The following is a 20,989-nucleotide window of genomic DNA, read 5'->3' on the forward strand; positions in this document are numbered from 1 at the left end:
TCTTGCGGCGTGGAGGAAAAGTACTAGTGATGATCGGGAGGGAGGCTTCTGGATAAGGCAGTGTTTCCCAACCAGGGTGCCTCCAGCTGTTGCAAAACTACTACTCCCAGCATGCCCGGACAGCCGAAGGCTGTCCGGGCATGCTGGGAGTTGTAGTTTTGCAACAGCTGGAGGCACCCTTGTTGGAAAACATTGGGATAAGGAGTTTAGTCATTTCATGGCTGAAATTTCTTTGAGCGTGTGTCATCCTTTTTAAAGGGGTATTGCACGAAAACACTTTTATTTTAATTTTAAATTATATATATATATATATATATATATATATATATAGCTCACTGGCATCAGAAAGTTAAACAGATTTGTAAATCACTTCTATAAAAAAAAAAAATCTTAATCCTTCCAATAATTATCAGCTGCTGAAGTTGAGTTGTTCTTTTCTGTCTGGCAACAGTGCTCTCTGCTGACATCTCTGCCTGTCTCGGGAACTGCACAGAGTAGAAGAGGTTTGCTATGGGGGATTTGCTACTTACTCTGGACAGTTCCCGAGACCGGTGTCATCAGAGAGTACTTAGACAGAAAAGAACAACTCAACTTCAGCAGCTCATTAGTACTGAAAGAATTAAGATTTTTCAAGAGAAGTAATTTACAAATCTGTTTACCTTTCTGAAGCCAGTTGATTTTATATATATATATCTAAGTTTTTTTTTCCTGGATAACCCCTTTAATTCTTCTAAAAGTGAACTAGAGGGCGCTGTTACTGAAAATTCCCGAAAATTCCCCCAAAGTGCTTATTATTTGATTGAAAAAGCTTTCCCTATAAGCCCCTCCCCAGAGGAGTCAAGTGAAACATATTCCGGCAGTATAGCACAGTACAAAGAAGAAGGACTCTCACTTTCTTTGGTTTCCATATTAAAATTTAGGAAACTATTTGGTAGCTATTACTGCACCCACTAATGTTAACCTGATCTGACATTATACAGATACACGATCCTGTCCTAGAGACAACTTCCCTTTAAAAAAGACCTTAGGGCATGAATGACTGGGGACCACACATTGTACCGGCCTATGAATAGTCCTGCCTTTGAAAATATGACTCCAAGAATCCTTGTGAACCATTTTTAGGCCAATTTATCAGGTCAAAGTTGCAGTGTGGCGCAGATCTTTAAAGGGGTACTCCACTGGAATTTTTTTATTTTTTTTTATCAACTGGTGCCAAACAGTTAAACAGATTTGAAAGTTAATTCTATTAAAACATCATAATTCTTCCAGTACTTATAAGCTGCTGTATGCTCCAGAGGAAGTGCTTTTCTTTTTGAATTTCCTTTCTGTCTGACCAAAGTGCTCTCTGCTGAGACCTCTGACCATGTCAGAAACTGTAGAGGTTTTCTATGAGGATTTGCTCCCTAAAATGGACAGAGGTGTGTCACGATTCGGCTGGCAGGTGGTGGATCCTCTGTGCCAGAGAGGGATTGGCGTGGACCGTGCTGGTGGACCGGTTCTAAGTTGCTACTGGTATTCACCAGAGCCCGCCGCAAAGCGGGATGGTCTTGCAGCGGCGGTAGCAACCAGGTCGTATCCACCAGCAACGGCTCAACCTCTCTGACTGCTGAAGATAGGCGCGGTACAAGGGAGTAGACAAGAGCAAGGTCGGACGTAGCAGAAGGTCGGGGCAGGCAGCAAGGATCGTAGTCAGGGGCAACGGCAGAAGGTCTGGAACACTGGCTTGGGATACACAAGGAAACGCTTTCACTGGCACAATGGCAACAAGATCCGGCGAGGGAGTGCAGGGGAAGTGAGGTATACATAGGGAGTGCACAGGTGAACACACTAATAAAACTAACTGCGCCAATCAGTGGCGCAGTGGCCCTTTAAATTGCAGAGACCCGGCGCGCGCGCGCCCTAGAGAGCGGGGCCGCGCGCGCCGGGACAAGACCGACGGAGAGCGAGTCAGGTACGGGAGCCGGGAAGCGCATCGCGAGCGGGCGCCTGCCGCATTGCGAATCGCATCCCGGCTGGGAGAGGTATCGCAGCGCACCCGGTCAGCAGGTCTGACTGGGGCGCTGCAATTGCGAGGATGTTGCGAGCGCTCCGGGGAGGAACGGGGACCCGGAGCGCTCGGCGTAACAAGGTGTCAGCAGAGAGCACTGTGGTCAGACAGGAAAGAAATTTAAAAAAAAAAGAACTTCCTGTGGAGCATACAGCAATTGATAAGTACTGGAAGGATTAACAGGTCAATGTTGCAGTATGGTGCAGAGCTTTATTGGGGAAGTATAGCACTACCAGAACTGGTTGGAGCCAGTTGATATAAAAAAATGTTTTTCCTGGAATACCCCTTTAAAGCGTACCTGTCAGATCCCACACAAAAAAACAAAAAAAAAAAACTGTTAAATGTTCCTCAGCACCTAATCCTGATTATGTACATGTAATTTTTATGTATCTATCAGCGACAGTTCACTTAAAAAATAGCAAATTACAGCTGCTCAATGTCTTTCCCATGTTCCCAAAGGGAGGGGGCGTGTCCATCTCTTGCCTGCACTGTGATAACTCCTCCCCCTCCCTCATTCTGCTGACTCACTGCTCTCAGAGCAAGCCTGGCAGCCCTGTTCTGTAACCCTTTCCTCTCTGGTTTTATCCTGTACACACACACACACACACAAAATGATTATTGGAGATTGCCTGTACTCTACCACCAAAGACAATGGCCCTAATTTACTATTGCAAATCCAACATGTTTTGTCAGGTTGTGTGCCAGATTCTGTCTGCGACACAATTTGCGCCAGAATTGAGAAAATCCCGACTAACTCTCCATTTTACAAAGGCTGTCCGGGCATGTTGGAAGTTGTAGTTTTGCAACAGCTGGAGGCACCCTGGTTGGGAAACACCGCCTTAGCTGCATCAGGACCTAAAAATTATTTCCTCAGCTGCTGCAGGACCTTATAATACACACATCAGTTGCTGCAGGCCATTATAATACTCACCTCAGCTGCTGCAGAACCTCATAATACTCACCTTAGCTCAGTGTTTCCCAAACAGGGTGTCTCCAGCTGTTGCAAAACTACATCAGCCAGCATGCCCGGACAGCCAAAGGCTGTCCGGGCATGTTGGGAGTTGTAGTTTTGCAACAGCTGGAGGCACCCTGGTTGGGAAACACCGCCTTAGCTGCATCAGGACCTAAAAATACTTTCTTCAGCTGCTGCAGGACCTTATAATACACACATCAGTTGCTGCAGACCATCATAATACTCACCTCAACTGCTGCAGAACCCCATAATACTCACCTCAGATGCTGCGGCACATAACAATACGCCTTAGCTGCAACAGAGGGAGAACTTAATATGATTTCTTATAAAAATGGTGATTTGTTACGGCCGAAATTGAGAAAAACCCGACTAACTCTACATTTTACTGAGAAAACCCAAAAAGGGGTGTGGCCATCTGGAAAAGGGGTGTGACCACAGAAAAGGGGCGTGTTCCCGACATTTTCACAAAAACTCAACTTATTTACTAAGGTTTCCCCAGAAAATGTAGTGGGTTTGAGCTGAGGAAAACCCTACAGATCAGAACATGTGTAAAAAAAAAAAAGCAAAATGTAGGAAAAAGTGCAAAACGTAGAGAAACCTTAGTAAATACCTTGTACAAAAAAAATTGTAGGGAATTAAAACCCACAAAGAAACCTACACAACACTCTTAGTAAATCAGGGCCGATATGGTGAGTGCATAACTTACATCTTCCTAAATTAGTGCAAAGGTTTAGTGCTAAAACTACAGTGGTTTCCTATGTCATTCAGGTGCATCATCCTTTGACTGTCCAGGCATGCTTGGAGTTGTAGTTTTGCAACAGCTGGAGGCACATGTTTGGTAAATGTTGGCAGTGTTGCTGCAGGCTGTGTTCCTCCTGCAGCCTTGTCAATCAGCCATCTCCTGTCCATGACCCTTGGACACACTCATGCTGCTGTGGGAATCATCAGTGTCCCAGGAGGTATGGGGACCCCTAGTGGTGGGATTTTCAAAGGTAGTTTCTTTAATAAAATGTGAACATTTTTTAAAGAAGTATATTAGAAAAACTATTGTTTTGCCGAGATGTACAACATAGAAAAAGTTTTTATATCTGACAGTGCCCATTTAAAGGGGTTCTCCGCCCCCAGACATCTTATCCCCTATCCAAAGGATAGGGGATAAGATGTCAGATTGCGGACCCTGGGGATCCCCGCTACGGCACCGCGCTATCATTACTACACAGAGCAAGTTCGCTCTGCATGTAATGACGGGCGATACAGGGGACGGAGCAGCGTGACATCATGGCTCCGCCCCTCATTACATCACAGCCCGTCCCCCTTAATGCAAGTCTATGGCAGGGGGCGTGATGACTGGCACGCCCCCTCCCATAGACATGTATTGAGGGGGCGTGCCGTGACGTCACGAGGGGCGGAGCCGTGACGTAACGATGCTCCGGCCCCTGTATCGCCCGTCATTACGTGCAGAGCGAACTCGCTCTGTGCAATAATGATAGCGAGGTGCCGCAGCGGGGATCCCGGGGATCCCCAGCAGCGGGACTGCGGTGATCTGACATCTTATCCCCTGTCCTTTGGATAGGGGATAAGATGTCTAGGGTCGGAGTACACCTTTAAGTTAAATAAAATTAAAAAGACTTAAAAGATGTAGGAATTTTGGATGTGTACATTGTAAGGACTCACTTGTGTTTTCGAGGAACACCATTACAATGAGGGGTTAATTGTAGCCAGCCTGTGACTAAGGGAAGTAATGAACAGAGAGTGGAGTAAGATCTCAAGTTCTCCAAAAACATCACATACACGGGGACACACATCACATCTGCACATCTACACGGACCGCGCACATTGCGATCACTCGGGGGCCGGAAGGCTGCGGTTATTAGGAAACTTCCATTCTAGACAGATTGCTCATATGTGGCCCAGAAAACGAAAATATATAGCAGCCTCCGACATATTCTGCAAAGGTCATAAATGTCTCATGATAAAAGGGGAAAAAAAATCGGCTTAAAAAATGTAATTTTATCTTTAGGTGAATTACCATAAATTCCTGAATAAGGACACCATGGATAAGGTCCGATTCAGACAAACCAGATTCTAGCGCTGATTTATTTGGGGAGGGTAGGCACAAAGCCGTAATACAGATGCTGTCCTGTATATAAACAGTATTGGGGTATAGTGACATCGTAAAGGTGGGTTCCCTACTATGCATTACTACATATAGGCCGGCATTTATCATTGTAGGTGTAAGTAAAGCATTTATCATTGTAGGTGTAAGTGAAGCATTTATCATTGTAGGTGTAAGTGAAGCATTTATCATTGTAGGTGTAAGTGAAGCATTTATCATTGTAGGTGTAAGTGAAGCATTTATCATTGTAGGTGTAAGTGAAGCATTTATCATTGTAGGTGTAAGTGAAGCATTTATCATTGTAGGTGTAAGTGAAGCATTTATCATTGTAGGTGTAAGTGAAGCATTTATCATTGTAGGTGTAAGTGAAGCATTTATCATTGTAGGTGTAAGTGAAGCATTTATCATTGTAGGTGTAAGGCTGCATTCACATCTTGTTTTTTACATTACGAGTGCCGGATCCGGCTGGGGAGGGGCAAACCGGGCTCTCCTGTACCCCAGCCAGACCAGCGCTGAACTCCATTCACTTTAATGAGCCGAAGGGAGTCAAACGGTGACTCTGGTCGGCTCATTTTTGACCCGTATGCGGTTTCCTGACCGGACTACGGTTTTAGGTCCGGTCACAAAACTGGATACAGGTCAAAAATGAGCCGCCCGGAGTCACCGTTTGACTCCCTTAGGCTCATTAAAGTGAATGGAGTTCAGCACTGGTCCGGGAGAGCCCGGTTTGCCCCTCCCCCAGCCGGATCCGGCACCCGTAATGTAAAAACGAGATGTGAATGCAGCCTAAGTAAAGCATTTTTCTATACCCTTTTTTTGTGTGTTGTAATGTGTAGGAGCACTTAATGTATTAAATGGTCACAGAGCATCATAATACTCACCTCAGCTGCTGCAGAACCTTATAATACTCACCTTAGCTCAGTGTTACCCAACCACGGTGCCTCCAGCTGTTGCAAAACTACAACACCCAGTATAAGGCTGTCCGGGCATGTTGGGAGTTGTAGTTTTGCAACAGCTGGAGAAACCCTGGTTGGGAAACACTGCCTTAGCTGCTTCAGTACCTAAAAATACTTTCCTCAGCTGCTGCAGGACCTTATGATACAGACATCAGTTGCTGCAGGCCATTATAATACTCACTTCAGCTGCTGCAGAACATCATTATAGACACCTCAGCTGCTGCAGAACCTCATAATACTCACCTTAGCTCAGTGTTTCCCAACCAGGGTGCCTCCAGCTGTTGCAAACTACAACACCCAGCATGCCCGGACAGCCAAAGGCTGTCCGGGCATGTTGGGAGTTGTAGTTTTGCAACAGCTGGAGGCACCTTGGTTGGGAAACACAGCCTTAGCTGCTTCAGGACCTAAAAATACTTTCCTCAGCTGCTGCAGGACCTTATAATACAGACATCAGTTGCTGCAGGCCATTATAATACTCACTTCAGCTTCTGCAGAACCTCATAATAGTCACCTTGGCTCAGTGTTTCCCAACCAAGGTGCCTCCAGCTGTTGCAAAGCTACAACACCCATCATGTGGGGAGTTGTAGTTTTGCAACAGCTGGAGGCACCTTGGTTGGGAAACACCGCCTTAGCTGCTTCAGGACCTAAAAATATTTTCCTCAGCTGCTTCAGGACCTTATAATACTCACATCAGTTGCTGCAGACCATTATAATACTCACTTTGGCTGCTGCAGGGCATCATAATACTCACCTCAGCTGCTGCAGAACCTCATAATACTCACCTTAGATCAGTGTTTCCCAACCAGGGTGCCTCCAGCTGTTGCAAAACTACAACACCCAGCATGCCCGGACAGCCAAAGGCTGTCCGGGCATGTTGGGAGTTGTAGTTTTGCAACAGCTGGAGGCACCTTGGTTGGGAAACACTGCCTTAGCTGCTTCAGGACCTAAAAATACTTCCCTCAGCTGCTGCAGGATCATCATAATACTCACCTCAGCTGCTGCAGAACCCCATAATACTCACCGCAGCTGCTGCAGAACCCCATAATACTCACCTCAACTGCTGCAGAACCCCATAATACTCACCTCAACTGCTGCAGAACCCCATAATACTCACCTCAACTGCTGCAGAACCCCATAATACTCACTAGAGATGAGCGAACTTACAGTAAATTCGATTCGTCACGAACTTCTCGGCTCGGCAGTTGATGCCTTATCGTGCATAAATTAGTTCAGCTTTCAGGTACTCCGGTGGGCTGGAAAAGGTGGATACAGTCCTAGGAAAGAGTCTCCTAGGACTGTATCCACCTTTTCCAGCCCACCGGAGCACCTGATACTGAACTAATTTATGCAGGATAAGTTATCAACTGCCGAGCCGAGAAGTTCGTGACGAATCGAATTTACTGTAAGTTCGCTCATCTCTAATACTCACCTCAGATACTTCGGAAAATAACAATATGCCTTAGCTGAAACAGATGGAAAAATTAAGATGATTTCTTATAAAAACGGTGATTTGTTACGGCCTTTGTAATCCTTGTGGGTGTCACAGGGACACGTATATAGCAGGTGCAGCAGTGGGTGTCATGTGTGTCATGGGGTCACAGGTCGTGACCTCTCAACCCACTGCCCGTTACCCTCCTCTATCCATCATTACAAACCATTTTTGGATTCTTTTGTTTTTACAGACTGCCGTGACTATCAATTTAGGAAAGGGGAACAGGGAAACCAGGAAGAAAACACTTGCGTGACATTATACGTAATAAAACACCAAAACCAATAACTTTTTTGTGTGTGTGGGGGGTGGGCCACGGTTTTATTAAAATATCAAAAGTAATTGTTACATACAGAAAGACACGCAGCGTTACGTTCCCCGGGGTACAAGTCAGCCTACGTGTCGAAAATAAATATTATACAATTTTTCCGCCGTGGCTTAACAGAAAACATGTATATAAACAGGGTGGGAGGGAAAACGATCTGAAAAGAGGAAAAACCCGGGAAAAACGGGGTTAAATAACTTGGGGTGATTTCTTATTGGTGTGAAAACCCCATATTTAATAGGTTAAAGAAACTTTAATAATATAATTAGCCGGGATGCCTATCACATGAACAGGTCATGTAAATTAGGTAAAACCAAAGATCACCAGAACAGGGGGGGGGGAAGGAGCCAAAACACGGCAGTCAGAGGCCCCTTCCTTAGGGTGCATGCACACCGCGTTTTCACTCTACGGGTGGCGGATCCGGCGAGGAGAGGGGAAAACCGTGCGCTCCCGTACGCCAGCCGGACCGACGCCCTAATCCATTGACTTTAAAGGGGTACTACCGTGCTGACAACTTAGCCCCTATCTAAAGGATAGGGGATAAGTTGCCTGATCGCGCGGGATCCCGTTGCTGGGGACCCCCACGATCTCGCACGCAGCACCCCGCTCTCATCAGGCCCCGGAGCGAACATCGCTCCAGGTCTGATGACTGCCGATCACGAGGCCGGAGTATCGTGACGTCACGGCTCCACCCCCATGTGACATCACGCTCCGCCCCCTCAATGTAAGTCTATGGCAGCGGGCGAGACAGCTCTCGCCCCTGCCATAGACTTGCATTGAGGGGGCGGAGCGTGACATCACATGGGGCGGAGCTGTGTCATCACGATCACCGGCCCCGTCATCAGACCCGGAGCGGATGTTCGCTCCGGGGCCTGATGAGAGCGGGGTGCTGTCTGCGAGATCGCGGAGGTCCCCAGCGGCGGGACCCCGCGCGATCAGGCAACTTATCCCCTATCCTTTAGATAGGGGATAAGTTGTCAGCACGGTAGTACCCCTTTAATGAGCTGTTTGACTCCGGTCGGCTCATTTTTGACCCGTATCCGGTTTTCTGACGGGACCCCAAAACGTAGTAAACGTAGTATCCGGTCTGTGGAGGAAAAGTTGCCAATAGCAACCAATCAGATTCCTTCTTTCATTTTTGAGAGGCCATTTCAAAAATGAAAGTAGTGCTCTGATTGGTTGCCATGGCAACTGGGCAACTTTTCCTCCACAGAGGTTTTGATAAATCTCCTCCATGGTTCCTATCTGTAGTCCCGTTCCTAATTTTGCCGTTTTGTACAGATAAATGACTAATAAACCATATTGTCTCTTTACAGTTTCTCCCGTTCCCTCGCCCGCTGCCCTGCATCACCGCGTCTGCCGTAGAGCTGGCCACGTCTGGCATTTACCCTCCTGCCCGCATGACTGGGAGTCAGACCCTGCTGCCGTACTTCACGGTGCAGTTCAGCAAGATGGGGTCATTCCGGCGTCCTCGCCCTCGCTTCATGAGCTCCCCGGCGCTCAGCGACTTACCGCGGTTTTATGCCGGCAGACAGGCCGTGCAGCTCAACTCCAGCGCCGTGTGGAACAGGTACAGTGACATATATACGTATATCCTCAATGTATGCGAGAATACACCCTCCTCTCTTATGTCTAGATTCTTGGGTGGTTATAATACCGCCATTAAAGCTCCCATCCAGCTTTTCCAGAATCCTGCAAGTATGTGGTGACGTCTCTGTCATGACCAAATGACTTCAGAGCTAGGGAAGTTGGGTAAAAAAAACAATATGGCTGCCATTACAGAACGCATTCGCTTCCCAAACTGCAATCGCTTTCCTTCACTTAAAATAACCCGGCAGATTTGATGCTGAGGATTCTGGGAGCGGTAATGGCGGTAATGGCGGTATTTTGACCATCCTGCCGGTATTTTTGTATTAAAAATACCAGCAATACAACGGCCGGTATTTATCCAACCAATCCTCCAACTTCCGGAATGCTGCACCATATACTATACAAGTGTTTCCCAACCAGAGCGCCTCCAGCTGTTGCAAATCTACAACTCCCAGCATGCCCGGACAGCCTATACTATATAATACTATATAGTCCAACATGCTGGGAGTTGTAGTTTTGCAACAGCTGGAGGCACCCCTGGTTGGGAAACATTGACCTATACTATATACTACTATATCGTCCAACATGCTGGGAGTTGTAGTTTTCATTTGGGGCAGCTGCTGAACCACAGGCTGTATCAGGGCATGCTGGGAGTTGTAGTTCGTAACTAACCGCAACTCCTGAATTTAATTTAAAAAAAAGCGATCAAAAAGCCACATCAAAACAAAAAAAAGCGATTAAAAAAGTTATAGGGGTCAGAATTAGAGATGAGCGAACTTACAGTAAATTCGATTCGTCACGAACTTCTCGGCTCGGCAGTTGATGACTTTTCCTGCATAAATTAGTTCAGCTTTCTGGTGCTCCGGTGGGCTGGAAAAGGTGGATACAGTCCTAAGAAAGAGTCTCCTAGGACTGTATCCACCTTTTCCAGCCCACGGGAGCACCTGAAAGCTGAACTAATTTATGCAGGATAAGTCATCAACTGTCGAGCCAAGAAGTTCGTGACGAATCGAATTTACTGTAAGTTCGCTCATCTCTAGTCAGAATAGGACAAAATGTCCCCACATATGTGTATCCTGTGATGTCACACATATATAATTAATAATGCAAATTAGCATGATCGGTAATTGTTTTGTTTTTTTGCAGGAAAGGGGGTAACCCTAACTGGTTGTCATCCAGCTTTCCCAGAATCCGATAGTAAATAGAACTTGATGTAGATGTCCTCAGTATGTGACATAATCCTGTATACTGTATTGTAATATATGCAGGCTGCCATGTTTACTATGCTGTATTTGTGGCACTAAGCTCTAATCCCGCAGATAATCCTATAGCTGACCTAAAAAGGCCTCTGGATTTCTTTTTCCTTTGTAGGATTAAGCTTTGCAGTCCCCTGGGGTGCAGCTATAGGGGGTGTAGAGGTAGCAGTCACTCCCGGGCCCCCCCATCCATATATGAAGCCCCCGGTATTATAAATGGCACATGGTAGCGGGACACAGCACTGCTGGCAGGGACACGTTTCCTGCTTTAAAGATCAAATCTATGTAGAAATAAATCCTTCTCTCCGGGGGTCCACACTACAGCCCCTCTTCACACCCCTACATATAGACACAAGGCCTCAGCAACCTTCCCTTCAGATTGGCCACCTGATTGTCAGACCTGTCCCCTTTCTCCATTATGCTAACATTAGAGAGATGAACCAGCCACGTATGTCTCTATTGCATTGTACCGGCCACGCGTGTCCCTATAACGCTGCACCGGCCACGCGTGTCCCTATAACACTGCACCAGCCACTTATGCCTCCATAACGCTGCACCAGCCACGTATGTCTCTATTGCATTGTACCAGCCACGTGTGTCCCTATAACACTGCACCAGCCACGCGTGTCCCTATAACACCGCACCGGCCACGAGTGTCCCTATAACACCGCACCGGCCACGCGTGTCCCTATAACACCGCACCGGCCACGCGTCCCTATAACACCGCACCGGCCACGCGTCCCTATAACACCGCACCGGCCACGCGTGTCCCTATAACACCGCACCGGCCACGCGTGTCCCTATAACACCGCACCGGCCACGCGTGTCCCTATAACACCGCACCGGCCACGCGTGTCCCTATAACACCGCACCGGCCACGCGTGTCCCTACAACACTGCACCAGCCACATAAACCACCATACTGTGCCAACCACAGCCTTTGCTGTCTCTAGTCTTTGCCGGTCGCCCACAGCAGGTGTATTGACCGCCTATAGCATTGTTTTGCAACCAGGGGGCCTACAGCTGTTGTAAAACTACAACTCCCAGAATGCCTGGACAGCCTTTGGCTGTCCGGGCATGCTGGAAGTTGTAGTTTTGCAACAGCTGGAGGCACACTGGCTGGGAAACACTGATCTGTAGTATGTATAGTATAGTATTGTTGTGGGAAAAATCACTGGCGATGATAATTAGTGATGATCGCGAATACATGAAATGAAAATTTTTACAGTGAATATCGGCACTTTGCGATTTTACGAATATTTTAGAATAGGGATATATATTCGTTATGACGGATATTAGTTTTTTTTTAATGCAAATATTTATGCGAATTTATGCGAATATCGGCACTTCCAGACTGGACACTGATCTCCCTCTTCATTTACGAATTTTCGCATGAAAAAAAAAAGAGAATGAACTTAGCGAATATGCGTCCATATATTCGCAAAATATCGCAAATTCAAATATGGCCCCTGACGCTCATCACTAGTGATAATAGGTCATGTCCCCTCCATATATATGTCGCAATGTGGATTTGGCATTCAGGTGATTGAGTTCACTGTCCTATTGAGCATTTCCCCTGAAGAACACAAAGGCCTGGCAAGATATCCATGAGCTGGCGGCTGCCCATATCATGTTGTGCTCAGACATCGGACTCCAAAAAAAGTTGTATTTTTTCTTTAAGGAAAGCTGGGTGGCCTTCTATGTGGCCAACAATGCAAAGGTTGTTAACTAACTAGGCATATTTATTTGATATTCTAATCTGGGAAAGCTGGGTGACAACCAATATGGCTGCCATTACAGCTTCCATGAATGAATCCTAAATTATTATTATTATTATTATTAATAAAATTTTGGGGAGATTCTCTACTATATGCAAAGTCTCTACTCTCTGTATGTTGTTCTATTGCTCTCTGTATGTTGTTCTATTGCTCTCTGTATGTTGATATTTTGCTCTCTGTATGTTGATGTTTTGTTCTCTGTATGTTGATCTTTTGCTCTCTGTATGTTGTTCTATTGCTCTCTGTATGTTGTTCTTTTGCTCTCTGTATGTTGTTGTTTTGCTCTCTGTATGTTGTTCTATTGCTCTCTGTATGTTGTCCTATTGCTCTCTGTATGTTGTGCTTTTGCTCTCTGTATGTTGTCCTATTGCTCTCTGTATGTTGTGCTTTTGCTCTCTGTATGTTGTCCTATTGCTCTCTGTATGTTGTTCTTTTGCTCTCTGTATGTTGTTCTATTGCTCTCTGTATGTTGTTCTTTTGCTCTCTGTATGTTGTTCTATTGCTCTCTGTATGTTGTTCTTTTGCTCTCTGTATGTTGTCCTATTGCTCTCTGTATGTTGTTCTTTTGCTCTCTGTATGTTGTTCTATTGTTCTCTGTATGTTGTTCTTTTGCTCTCTGTATGTTGTTGTTTTGCTCTCTGTATGTTGTTCTATTGCTCTCTGTATGTTGTCCTTTAGCTCTCTGTATGTTCTTTTGCTCTCTGTATGTTGTTCTTTTGCTCTCTGTATGTTGATATTTTGCTCTCTGTATGTTGATGTTTTGTTCTCTGTATGTTGATCTTTTGCTCTCTGTATGTTGTTCTTTTGCTCTCTGTATGTTGTTCTTTTGCTCTCTGTATGTTGTCCTATTGCTCTCTGTATGTTGTGCTTTTGCTCTCTGTATGTTGTTCTATTGCTCTCTGTATGTTGTTCTATTGCTCTCTGTATGTTGATCTTTTGCTCTCTGTATGTTGATCTTTTGCTCTCTGTATGTTGATCTTTTGCTCTCTGTATGTTGTTCTTTTGCTCTCTGTATGTTGTTCTTTTGCTCTCTGTATGTTGTTGTTTTGCTCTCTGTATGTTGTTCTATTGCTCTCTGTATGTTGTCCTATTGCTCTCTGTATGTTGTCCTATTGCTCTCTGTATGTTGTTCTTTTGCTCTCTGTATGTTGTTCTATTGCTCTCTGTATGTTGTTCTTTTGCTCTCTGTATGTTGTTGTTTTGCTCTCTGTATGTTGTTCTATTGCTCTCTGTATGTTGTTCTATTGCTCTCTGTATGTTGTCCTATTGCTCTCTGTATGTTGTCCTTTAGCTCTCTGTATGTTGTCCTTTTGCTCTCTGTATATTCTTTTGCTCTCTGTATGTTGTTCTTTTGCTCTCTGTATGTTGTCCTATTGCTCTCTGTATGTTGTTCTTTAGCTCTCTGTATGTTGTCCTTTTGCTCTCTGTATGTTGTTCTTTTGCTCTCTGTATGTTGTCCTTTTGCTCTCTGTATGTTGTTGTTTTGCTCTCTGTATGTTATTGTTTTGCTCTCTGTATATTGTTCTTTTGCTCTCTGTATGTTGATATTTTGCTCTCTGTATGTTGTTATTTTGCTCTCTGTATGTTGATATTTTGCTCTCTGTATGTTGTTCTTTTGCTCTCTGTATGTTGATCTTTTGCTCTCTGCATGTTGTTCTTTTGTTCTCTGTTGTTCTTTTGCTCTCTATGTGTTGTCCTTTTGCTCTCTGTATGTTGTTCTTTTGCTCTCTATGTGTTGTCCTATTGCTCTCTGTATGTTGTTCTTTTGCTCTCTATGTGTTGTCCTTTTGCTCTCTGTATGTTGTCCTATTGCTCTCTGTATGTTGTTCTTTAGCTCTCTGTATGTTGTCCTTTTGCTCTCTGTATGTTGTTCTTTTGCTCTCTATGTGTTGTCCTATTGCTCTCTGTATGTTGTTCTTTTGCTCTCTATGTGTTGTCCTTTTGCTCTCTGTATGTTGATCTTTTGCTCTCTATGTGTTGTCCTATTGCTCTCTGTATGTTGTTCTTTTGCTCTCTGTATGTTGTTCTTTTGCTCTCTGTATGTTGTCCTTTTGCTCTCTGTATGTTGTTCTTTTGCTCTCTGTATGTTGATATTTTGCTCTCTTTATATTGTTCTTTTGCTCTCTGTAGGTTGTTCTTTTGCTCTCTGTATGTTGTTGTTTTGCTCTTTGTATGTTGTTATTTTGCTCTCTGTATGTTGTTCTTTTGCTCTCTTTATATTGTTCTTTTGTTCTCTGTATGTTGTTCTTTTGCTCTCTATGTGTTGTCCTTTTGCTCTCTGTATGTTGTCCTATTGCTCTCTGTATGTTGTCCTTTTGCTCTCTGTATGTTGTCCTTTTGCTCTCTGTATGCTGTTATTTTGCTCTCTGTGTGTTGTCCTTTTGCTCTCTGTATGTTGTTATTTTGCTCTCTGTATGTTGATATTTTGCTCTCTTTATATTGTTCTTTTGCTCTCTGTATGTTGTTCTTTTGCTCTATGTATGTTGTTCTTTTGCTCTCTGTATGTTGTTATTTTGCTCTCTGTATGTTGATATTTTGCTCTCTTTATATTGTTCTTTTTCTCTCTGTATGTTGTTCTTTTGCTCTCTGTATGTTGTCCTTTTGCTCTCTGTATGTTGTCCTATTGCTCTCTGTATATTGTTATTTTGCTCCCTTTATGTTGTTGTTATTATGTCACCACATTTTGCATTCACAATACTTGGCTGTTCTGGGACAGATGTCACATACTGAATGTTCAGTGGTTTCCTTCCTCAGCGTGCAGAGCGCTGTCATCAACGTGTTCAAAGGAGGAGGCCTGCAAGCCAACGAGCTCTACTCCCTCAACGAGAATGTCAGGTACGGAGCACAGCTGTGAGCGAGGTCAGCTCCACTCACACCACCGCAAGTATCACAGACCCGACACTTCTCACACTCACCTGCTGCCTTATCACTATTCTCACACCCAGCTGTTAGATTCACAGGTCACATGACTACCCAGAACACATCAATACCTGGTCTTTAATAAATTGATTACAACTCCACCTAATCCATATAATCAGAAGCCAACATGGCTGATAGCTAGGCTGACCATATTTACTTGAGACATTATAAATATTTTTGTAGGCCCCTATACTGCCCCCATATATAGTTATAAGCCCCTATACTTCCCCATATATAATTGCAGGCCTTTATACTGTCTCCAGATATAGTTGTAGACCCCTGTTCTACCCCCCATGTATAGTTGTAGGTCCCTATACTGCCCCCATATATAGATGGAGACCCCTATACTGCCCCTTATGTAATTATAGGCCCTTATACTGCTTCCATTTATAGTTGGAGGTCCCTATAGTTACATAGTTAGTATGGTTGAAAAAAGACATACGGTACGTCCATCAAGTTCAACCAAGGTATTGAAGGGAATCGGTATGGTTGGATGAAGGGGATTGGATGTGATATGCTCCCATATAGTTGTAGTCCCTTATACTGCCCCCATATATAGTTGTAGGCCCCAATACTGCCCCATATAGTTATAGGCCCCCATAATCTTCTTTATGCCCCCCATATACAGTAGTAGGAATGCGGTCCCCACAGATATACTGGTCCCAACGGCCCAGCCATATTGCTCTGCTACTTCACTGCTCCGCTGCTTCTCTTAGGCTAAGTTTCCACTTGTTTTTTTACTGGTAGTTTTTGGAATACTGCCACTGCAGTTTTTGAGCCAAAGTCAGAAGTGGATCCATAAGGGAGGAGAAGTGTAAGCCCTTCCTTTATATTTCCCATTCCATTTGAGTACACTTCTGGCTTTGGCTCAAAAACTGCAGTGGCATCATTTTCCCCACCATGATCCCTGATTGGTTGGCACCGATTGACCAATCATGGCTTCTGGCGGGGAATATGACGTTACAGTGCCATGAATTCATATTCCCCGCTGGAAGCCCTGATTGGTCAATCGGTGCAGACCAATCAGGGATGCCGGTGGGGAATATGAAGTTAAAGTGCAGAGCAGCCGGCTGGGGAGAGGAGCGGCGCGGCATGCCGTCCACTTCTCAGGAGTGAGACCCGACGCGATCGGTCCCTCAGCCCCTGTACTACTACTCCCAACATGGGACGGACCCAATTCCATGATGGGAGTAGTAGTACAATCGCTCCCGCAGAGTCAAAAAAACTGCCTGCAGACTCCACCAGCAAGGGGGTAATACTACTCCCATCATGGAACGGAGTCTGCTCTATGATAGGAGTAGTCATAGTACCACAGCGCTGCAGGAGTCCTGGTTGGCTGTGGAGTAAAGTTTAAAAAAAAACAGTACAGAACCGTGCACAAAACCATGGTTGACCACGGTTTTGTGCAAGACAAAAAAAAAAACACACACACACAAAACCGTATAAATACAAAAACTTACACAACCGGATACATCTGTATGGTAGGTCAATGTATGCAGTTTGCTATACGGTTTTATACGTACAGCAAACAGTATAGGGCAACCATATAGCAAAAACATGATGTGAATGCGCCCTTAGGTTTACTATGCTTCTCCCATTCCGTAGTTAATAGACACCATCTTAGTAGTTCAGGGTTTGCAAAACATTTTTTCCTTTTTGTGGTTCTCCATAATATTTAAAGGGGTATTCCAGGCAATTTTTTTTATATATATATATATATATATATATATATATATATATCAACTGGCTCCAGAAAGTTAAACAGATTTGTAAATTACTTCTATTAAAAAATATTAATCCTTTCAGTACTTATGAGCTTCTGACGTTAAGGTTGTTCTTTTCTGTCTAAGTCCTCTCTGATGACACCTGTCTCGGGAACCGCCCAGTTTAGAAGAGGTTTGCTGTGGGGATTTGCTTCTAAACTGAGACACGTGTCATCAGAGAGAACTTAGACAGAAAAGAACAATATTAACTTCAGAAGCTCATAAGTACTGAAAGGATTAAGATTTTTTAATAGAAGTAATTTACAAATCTGTTTAACTTTCTGGAGCCAGTTGATAAAAAAAAAGTTTTTGCCTGGAATACCCCTTTAAGATTCGATTTTTTTTTTGTGCGGTATCATGTATCATACAGGTATTCGTAAATCATCTCGGGATCATTATGACTGTCCCATTGTATAGGTGACCTAAACCGAAAGTAGGGGAGGAAACTGTGAGAGTGAACAGAAAGAAGGAAGATGTGGAGGTGGGGAAAAAAATAAAAAAAATAAAAATGATAACCCCCCCCCGCCCCCATATCTCCTTTTTAGTTTTTTTCTGAAGTTTTTATTCAGAAAGCCGAGAACATTAGTGCAGACACAGTGAAAGTCTATGTCTAAATGACTGAAGACAGCATAAAATCTGCAGCTTCAAATCTTGTGCATCAAATCTGCACACAATACTGTACATATGAATAGAGCTGCGCTGTGATTGGTTGCTAGGGGGCAGCAAAGTTTTTTTTTTTTTTTTTTTTGCTTTTGATAGTTTGCGCAAATTCTTTTTCCCGCTGACTGCAGTATTGAGTATCTACTGGATACAGATACATCCATGAATCCCTTTCTATTAAATGCCCTAAAACAGTGGTCTTCAACCTGCGGACCTCCAGATGTTGCAAAACTACAACTCCCAGCATGCCCGGACAGCCGTTGGCTGTCCGGGCATGCTGGGAGTTGTAGTTTTGCAACATCTGGAGGTCCGCAGGTTGGAGACCACTGCCCTAAAATGTATCCGTACATTCCATTAAAGCTCCATCTTGGCGTCGCGCTCGCAGCCCGCTCGGCCCCTTGTCCCGGCAGCCTGGGAAAAATCTGGACCTGTCTGAATAGGTTCAATCATCCTCAGACTTCCGGCCAAGAAAGATTATCTTCAGCAGACAGAACGCGATTGTAAAAGCCCCCGAGCTTGATGCACCTGTCACCGCCACTTTTTCGGCGCGAGTCTCCGACGCGGAATTATTCTAGTTAGATGACATCCTGACTTCTGTGAATGGAATTAATCAGTATTAATTAGACGTCTCATTACGGAATGGGCCGGAGGACTAAAAACTGTATCTGTTGCCTATAGCAACCAATCTGTTAACATTGAAATTCTGGTTGCTATTGGTAACAAGGACTTTTTTTTTTTTTTTTTGCATGGAGAGTGAGGTTCACTAATTTATTAGCTTGTAGACCAGTGTTTCCCAACCAGGGTGCCTCCAGCCTTTGGGTGTCTGAGCATGCTGGAGGTTCCCAGGTTGGGAAACACCACTGTAGACATTAAAGGGGTACTCCGGTGAAAAACTTTTTTTTTTTTTTTTTTTAAATCAACTGGTGCCAGAAAGTTAAACAGATTTGTAAAATTACTTCTATTAAAAAATCTTAATCCTTCCAGTACTTATTAGCTGCTGAATACTACAGAGGAAATTGTTTTCTTTTTGGAACACAGAGCTCTCTATCTGACATCATGAGCACAGTGCTCTCTGCTGACATCTCTGTCCATTTTAGGAGCTGTCCAGAGCAGCCTATGTTTTCTATGGGGATTTTCTCCTACTCTGGGCAGTTCCTAAAATGTGCAGAGGTGTCAGCAGAGAGCACTGTGCTCGTGATGTCAGCAGAGAGCTCTGTGTTCCAAAAAGAAAAGAATTTCCTCTGTAGTATTCAGCAGCTAATAGGTACTGGAAGGATTAAGATTTTTTTTTTTTAATAGAAGTAATTTACAAATCTGTTTAACTTTCTGGCACCAGTTGATTTAAAAAAAAAAAATAAAAAAAATAAAAAAAAAGTTTTCCAACGGAGTACCCCTTTAAAGGAAGTCCACCCCCTGCCCCCTGTGAACCAATTGACTAGAATAATGTAAACTTATATGGGCATTTATAGGGAGAGAGTTTTTTTTTTTTCTGTCCCTGTTTAAGGGTACGTTCACACTGAAGGTTTGGAGAGGAATTTCCTCAAGTAATTCTGCTCGCTTATTCCTCCCCAATTCATTCAGCAGTGCCGTACCCCATAGTATGTAATTACATTTCTGCTTCTCAGTTCACACTGAGGAATTTCCGCTAGCGGAACTCTGTCACTGAATTCCGTTCCGCATGAAGAATGAACATGTTCTTTCTTCATGCGGAATTCGCGTCCTAACCCCATGGAACTCAATGTAAATTTGTTTTCAGTCCGCCACACTTTCGCGCGGAATTCCTACAAAAAAAATATATATATTTTTTAATAATGTCTCCTATGATTTTGTGTGAACAAGTCATCAACACAGAGGATGATGGGGAATTTATAGTGTGTCTATAGTGATATACTTTCCTACTCGCCACGTGCGCCCAGTACAAAATGGCAGCTGACTGTCCTCTTCAAAAAAAAAAAATAAATAAGTAAAGCCACCACAATTCCCCCATAAACATGACAGTCGATTGCTCCCAAAAACATGTCAGTATAGTACCCTCATATACATGCCAGCCAGGGGTGTAGCTATAGAGATAGCGGAGGTAGCACACCGGGGCCCTGGTGCCTATGGGGGCCCCAAAGCACAACTGCCCCATAAGAGACCAGTATTATAATTGGCATATGGGGCCCTGTTGCAAATTTTGCAGAAGCTACAAGCTACACCTCTGATACCAGCCTAGTAGTGCCCCCATAAATATTCCAGCCTAATGTCCTATTAACATGGCAGCCTAGTAGTTCCCCCCAACCCCATAAATATTCCAGCCTAATGTCCTCATATACAAGCCAGCTTAGTGCATCATAACATGCCAGCTTAGTGCCCTCTCATAAACATGCCAGCCTAGTTCCCCATATACATGCCAGCTTAGTGCATCATAACATGCCAGCCTAGTCCCTCATATACATGCCAGCTTAGTGCCCTCTCATAAACATGCCAGCCTAGTCCCTCATATACATGCCAGCTTAGTGAATCATAACATGCAAGCCTAGTTCTCCATAAACATGCCAGCTTAGTTTTGCAACATCTGGAGGTCCGCAGGTTGGAGACCACTACCCTAGGGTAACAACATCTGCCCTGCACCACACACCCCGCCACCACATAAATAATACCAGTAGGGTGCTCCACATAATACAATCAAATCTCTCCAAAAACCATGAATGCCAACAGAACCCCCTCATAACCAACAAAAGGGAGAGCTCCCCCTTATATTTATACTACACCCCTGGGAACATCCATAAAAAGCACCAGCATACTGGGCAACTATTAGGTTAACGTTTAAGAACACTATATTTATTATTATTATTTTATTTGTATTACCGTATTATTATTAGTTTTATTATATTTATTATTATTATTATTATATTTATTATTATTATTTTATTTGTATTATTATTATTATTAGTTGTATTATTTATTATTATTATTATTATATTTATTATTATTATATTTATTATTATTATTATTAGATTTATTAGTATTATTAGTTTTATTATTTATTATTATTATTATATTTATTATTATTATTAGTTTTATTATATTCATTATTATTATTATAATATTTATTATTATTATTATTAGTAGCAGT

At 43.8% G+C, this 20,989-nt stretch overlaps 1 protein-coding gene across 11 annotated transcripts in view; it reads left to right on the plus strand.

The window, feature by feature from the left end:
* PRR5L (proline rich 5 like) overlaps positions 1-20,989 on the plus strand; it is a 66,009-nt gene that overhangs the window by 23,501 nt on the left and 21,519 nt on the right. For 7 of the 11 annotated variants that reach the window (XM_056527890.1, XM_056527900.1, XM_056527894.1 and 4 more), the window contains exons 2-3: positions 9,223-9,476; positions 15,284-15,364. In XM_056527890.1, the coding sequence (XP_056383865.1) occupies positions 9,223-9,476; positions 15,284-15,364 (335 nt within the window). Of the gene's footprint in view, positions 1-7,753; positions 7,846-8,254; positions 8,359-9,222; positions 9,477-10,642; positions 10,723-15,267; positions 15,365-20,989 lie in introns of those variants that run through there. The other 4 variants (XM_056527897.1, XM_056527896.1, XM_056527899.1 and 1 more) reach the window with 4 other exon arrangements.

Source organism: Hyla sarda, chromosome 6, assembly GCF_029499605.1.
Source record: "Hyla sarda isolate aHylSar1 chromosome 6, aHylSar1.hap1, whole genome shotgun sequence".
NCBI classification, from domain to species: domain Eukaryota; kingdom Metazoa; phylum Chordata; class Amphibia; order Anura; family Hylidae; genus Hyla; species Hyla sarda.